Source organism: Hordeum vulgare, chromosome 1H, assembly GCF_904849725.1.
Source record: "Hordeum vulgare subsp. vulgare chromosome 1H, MorexV3_pseudomolecules_assembly, whole genome shotgun sequence".
In the NCBI taxonomy this organism is placed as follows: domain Eukaryota; kingdom Viridiplantae; phylum Streptophyta; class Magnoliopsida; order Poales; family Poaceae; genus Hordeum; species Hordeum vulgare.
In genome coordinates, this window is record NC_058518.1 from 513181728 (window position 1) to 513187791 (window position 6064).

The following is a 6064-nucleotide window of genomic DNA, read 5'->3' on the forward strand; positions in this document are numbered from 1 at the left end:
TCCAAAGCAACCCGGCAACGATATTGATGTGTACCTAAGGCCATTAGTTGATGAACTTTTACAGCTGTGGGCCGAACCAGGTGTACGTGTGTGGGACGAGCACAAACAAGAGGAATTTGACCTTCGAGCGTTGCTTTTCGTAACCATCAATGATTGGCCTGCTCTTAGTAACATTTCAGGACAGTCAAACAAGGGATACAATGCATGCACGCACTGTTTGGATCAGACAGAAAGTATATATCTGGACAAATGTAGGAAGAATGTGTACCCGTACAATCGTCGTTTTCTTCCGCCCAAGCATCCCTTAAAGAAAAAAGGCAAGCATTTCAATGGCAAGGTAGAACCCTAGGGGAAGACTGTCATCCGTACTGGTGCTGAAGTATTTGATATGGTCAAAGATTTAAAAGTAATCTTTGGAAAGGGTCCTGGCAGCCAACCTGTTCCTAACGGTCCTGATAAGCGCGTACCCATGTGGAAGAACAAATCTATATTTTGGGAGCTACCCTACTGGGAAGTTCATGAGGTCCGCTCGGCAATCGACGTTATGCACCTGACGAAGAATCTCTGCGTAAATATTCTAGGCTTCCTGGGCTTGTATGGGAAGTCAAAAGATACACCGGAAGCACGGGAGGACCAGGAAAGTCATAAAGGAAGAGATGGCATGCATCCAGGGCAGTTTCAAGGGCGTGCCAGCTACGCTCTTACTAAGGAAGAGAAGGAAATCTTTTTTGAAGTCCTTTTCAGTATCAAGGTCCAGACTGGCTTCTCGTCAAATATAAAGGGAATCGTAAATATGAAAGACAAAAAATTTGAAAACCTAAAGTCTCATGACTGCCACGTGCTTATGACGCAATTGCTTCCGCTTGCATTGAGGGGAATTCTACCGGAAAATGTTCGCCTGGCAATTGTGAAGGTATGTGCATTCCTTAATGCAATTTCTCAGAAGGTAATCGATCGAGAAAGTCTATCAGGGTTACAGATTGATGTGGTCCAATGTCTGGTCAGCTTTGAGTTGTTGTTCCTGCCATCCTTCTTCAATATAATGACACACCTCCTAGTTCAGTATCAGAAATTCAAGAACATATCCATGAAGGTGGCCGTCGGACAAGCTTTACCTTCTGGCCCTGATGCACGCTGGCATGGCCGTGAGATTCCAGCTGGCTTTGCTAAAGTCGGGGTGGATGAAATCATGGCGGGGTTTCATGATATGGAGCTCGACATAGCTGGACCCGAAGATGAGAGGACACTGGAGAAGTACTGGGTGGAGTCATCCTATGGGAGAAGAACTACATCAAGCTTCCAGGCTCGGCCCCAAGGACAACACCGCCTCCGAGTCGTCGCAGGTCACCTACACCTCCATTACCTCCAAGCCCTCCACATGACATCGGCCAGCACAACACGAGTCCATCTCGATCACCGCCGCCGGACTTGGGTCGTCCGTCTCCGCCGCCGCCCGCTCCGGATACTAAGCGGAAGCATGCCAGCAACAACGCTCCGCCGACGATTTCTAAGCGACGGAGCCCCCCAAAGCGCAAATTGTCGCCCCTCCCAAAGGTACCTCATGCTAATCTTCCTATCAGACCTTATGATCGTACCCCCGAGGAAAATGCCAGGATAACAAAGGAACATCATGATGCGCAGATGAAAAAGAAGGAACCCGAGCCTCGCCCAGAATACACCGAGAAGCAAATAGCATTTGCAAAATACTTCACGGCCCTTCCATCACAGTATGACTTACACCATAAGCCTGATGACTATACACGCACATTGCAGAAGGAAGTGAAAAAGAGCAGATCACGTGCAAGTGCAAGTGGGAGCAAATCAAGTTCAACTACAAGCAAGGAAAAATCAGACGTTCCTCAGCTTGGACAACAGGCCAAACAGTCGATCCCACCCCTCATGGTGTTAACCGAGAATGTCCCCCCTCCGGTGTAGGGGCAAGATTTGGAATTAGCAAAGAAGTGGGCGGATGAATGGGGTATCCCGGTTGAAGACATTCTGGCTTCCCAAGACGACAGGCTACCCAAGGCTATGGTAGCCCCTAAGCCACAGTTTGTCATGGGAGCTCCTTTGGTCAGCAAAGATGATCTCCCAACAAATATGTGTTACTTGCATACATGGTACTTAAGTGAATCAAAGAATGGGAGAACGACGATCGTGGTGAGTGTCCCACGGGAGTAGTACGGCCGCCCCGAAGAAATCCATATCGACTTTGATGAACTCTTCCAGATGTACAATGGCGACGCCCTCGACAAATCGCTTATGAGTTGCTATTGTCTATAAGTTTTTCAAGTCGTTGTCTACATATAACTTGTTTAGTTATTTCAATTCATTGTCTATATATAACTTGTACTCTATTATGCAGAATGAAGATTCTGGATTGTAAAAGTAAGAACATCATAAATATTGGGTTTATTGACCCAATAAAATACATATAGCGACGCTAACTGATAAACCCAAGGAGACGGAGGAAAACCTTCTAAGGTTTCTAACAGATCAAAATTTCTGTGACCACATACTGTTTCCATACAACTTCAGGTGAGGGTCTTTACTCTGTTGTGTCCATTCACTTATAAGTGTAATTGATAAGTTACTGACACACACACACACACACACACACACATATATATATATATGTGTGTGTGTGTGTGTGTGTGTGTGTGTGTGCAGCTTCCATTGGATTCTGTTGGACATTCAAATTGATAAGGGAAGAGTTGATGCCTTCGACCCATTATCGAGACCCTTGGAACAGTTCCAAAGCCTGCAGGACATGCTCTAAGGGTAATTTCAATCATTCTTGCGCTCTATCGGTCTCTTTCGATGATTTTCGGATATATCAATTAATGAAAAACTTAGCAAATCATTATCCTTGTCGGGCAGGGTTTGGAAGCGGTTCAAGTGCGTGACTCCCGGTATCGAGCCTGAGAAGCTGACCTTTAGAGCGACTCAGGTAAGTGGTAGTATGATATACTTCTATTTTCAATATATTTATGATGCTAGATTATTATTTTGATTATATATATTCTATTTTCGTAAAGTGTGACCAGCAGCCAGGGGGGACGCATCTATGCGGATACTATGTTTGCGAGACCATTCGCACGTTTACCTCTAAGCACAAGGATCACAGATTCGACGTAAGCAATGAACATTCACACCTCTATTTTTACCCGTCATTCTTTGTTATCATGATTGATATTCATATTCATCTCCTCTTCTTATATAGTACACGACCATGAGGGAGAAGGTCCTACCAGAGCAACGCGCGATTGCTGTTGCAGAGGAGCTTGCGACCTTTCTGAGGACGGAAGCTATAGATGACAAAGGACGATTTAGTGTAGCTAGGGGCCATTACTGATGTTCGTCCATGTAATCGAATAGACGGGCTCTAGTCCCGATAATTCAGATCTCCATATAATTGTATATATATGCTCGCTTGTAAGATAAGTTAATCTTATATATATATATATATATATATATATATATATATATATATATATATATATATATATATATATATATATGCATAATTATTTCTATTTAGAATTATATGAAAACTAATTCCCGAACACCAAATGAGGCATCACGTTAATCTCCCGAACACCTATACCCTAAAACCCTAAAACCCAAAAATAAACAAAATCTGAAACTCTTTAGTCCCGGTCCGTGTAACGAACCGGGACTAAAGGGCCTGCCCCTGAGGGCGCTACGAGGCGCCACGTGGAGCACCTTTAGTCCCGGCTTGGAACAGGGCCGGGACTAAAGGTTAGGCCTTTAGTCCCGTCCCTTTAGTCCCGGTTGGTGAACCGGGACTAAAGCCCCTTACGGGCCGGAGCAAAAGGCCCCGTCCCCACTAGTGTATGATTGTGTTTAAGTTAGTTGTTGGAGATATAACTTGTATAGCAATCCAACAACTAATCTTGTACTCCCTCTGTAAACTAATATAAGAGCGTTTAGATTACTAAAATAGTGTTCTAAATGCTCTTATATTAATTTACGGAGGGAGTAGATCTTTGTAACAACCTGGCCGGTGGCCTATATTAACACGTAAAGCGTCCCTGCAAGATGCAAGCGTCATCTCATAATTTCTACAGTGGTTTTGTTCTCGAAGATGTAAAAGGGTGTTGTTTATACATCTACATCATTTATTCAAGATGTTCTTAGCGTTACCATGCCGAGCAATACAGAAGAAGATCTGGATCATTTTGGGAGCAAACCAGTTCCAGACTACGAGTTCACCGCGCGACACAATGGTAGTGGAGGAGCCGAGGAGGGCGCAGATGCTGACGGTGAGGGTTGGCGAGTGAAGGTTGACCACTCCTAAATGAGAACATTACCTTTTTATTTTTCCGGGAACAAATGTGAACATTTACGGTGTACATTGGGAGGGAAGAAGCAGGCTGCGAGCGATTGGGCCAAAAACATGGACCGAGTTTCTCATGGCCTGTTCCCTCAAAAGAAGAACTTACGTCGCATTTTCCCTTCACGGAAAGAAAAAAAAATATCTCAAAAATAAAAGGAAAGAAAACAAACTCCTTTTCTTTCTTTTTGTAGAGTGGAATTGTACCCTGTGGACAAGTGGGTGGAAGATTCTGGAAAAATAAAGTGGATTGAGCAACCAAGAATATCTTTAGAAGATAGCATGATCACTGTATTTTACTCTTGTTTAATAAATATCGTGATGGTCATAATGTCATCAGATCACAAAAATGGTGTGACCATTAATCTTGTAGCATTAGTTCACCCATGTCTCGTTCTTGTTGGAGATGACGAACCAACAACTTTCGGTGGTGTCCTATATGCTAGGAAATTTCGAGGAAGCTCCGTTGGTGGTGTCCCCTATATGTCAAGAGATTTCCAGGAAGTTTCGTTTAGGGTCAAACCTTAGCCTTGTGAAGTCATCTCTGATATATTTGGAATAATCCTCAGCAAAGGACAAGGAGAGCAATGAATAAGATATATATCTTCCTCTGAATTTCTCCGAACTGATGATGGAAAGCGTCTTTCAATGCTACAGGCCCGACTATATATATATGCCCATGTCTACGAGCCTGGAAAATGTTCCATTTGAAACCACTGTCTACATCAAGCTACATATATTTCATTCTCTCTCTTTTTCATGTGGGCTGTGGTGATTATGGGTCAAAACATCCTAATCGCATTGGTGTCATCTCTCCTGACGTTGATCTTGGGGCCATTGATCATAGATGTCATCCTGGTAAGCAAAAAGATATGGAGCTTCCTGCACACATTTACAAAATACTTAGTGCATGATGACACCCTCGTCATCGACTCCGTGGTGCTTGATGATAGCCCCATGTTGCCGGCGCAACTAGTTGGCGGCGGCGGATTGACCTCTGTTGACATAGAAATTGTCACGACGAGGCTAGGTCTGGGCGGGTGGAGTTACCAAGGGTGTGAAGGAATCGGTGTTGTAGATGAGTTGATTGACGGTAAGCAAGCGAGCGAGGACGAGCTAGAGGCGACCTTCTACATTTTTGACCGTAACGAGGACGGGTTTATATGCGCCGGGGAATTGTGGAATGTGATGAGGAGGCTGGGGTGGAAAGAAGGGGCGATGTATGAAGACTGTGTGAGGATGATCCGCGCCTTCGATGAGGATGGAGATGGGAAGATCAACTTCCTAGAGTTTAGAAGGATGATGGAGAATGTTGTTTAACTACCAAGGGTTTCGTTACTCTACTGCCTTACTGTAATAAACCGTTGTAACGTTATATGCTAACTTTTGTGGCATTTAAGTAAGGTTTGTACCTCACTGTTTGTTCATTCTGTTTTCGGCCAAACAGTTGGGCAAATGTGAGAAGTATCAAACATTACATCTCGCTAGCAACGAGTTTATACTTGTACTAGGAAATGACGAACTTTACTCTCTAAAGTTTTGAGTTCGTCCCCTCGAAAGGTAACAGTTGTGGACAAAGTACCAAATCACTATATGGAAAGGCATGGCTGTACCTCTACGTGCATCCACCGTATTAAATCAGTAGAAGGAAATGAAATTATGTATACTTCAGCAGGACCCTGAGTTGACCAATATTTTGGTTAGATA

The 6064-nt window shown here is 43.8% G+C and overlaps 1 protein-coding gene across 1 annotated transcript; it reads left to right on the forward strand.

The window, feature by feature from the left end:
* The first annotated feature begins 5074 nt into the window (after window positions 1–5074).
* Window positions 5075–5784, forward strand: LOC123421544 (calmodulin-like protein 3). Its single transcript, XM_045107562.1, has one exon. The coding sequence runs from the start codon at window positions 5117–5119 to the stop codon at window positions 5675–5677; it is 561 nt and encodes a 186-aa protein (XP_044963497.1). The 5' UTR covers window positions 5075–5116; the 3' UTR covers window positions 5678–5784.
* The last annotated feature ends 280 nt before the right edge of the window (window positions 5785–6064 follow it).

Excerpts from the sequence above, each read along its gene's own strand:
- LOC123421544 (XM_045107562.1), top strand. The coding sequence starts at position 5,117 with ATGTGGGCTGTGGTGATTATGGGTCAAAACATCCTAATCGCATTGGTG.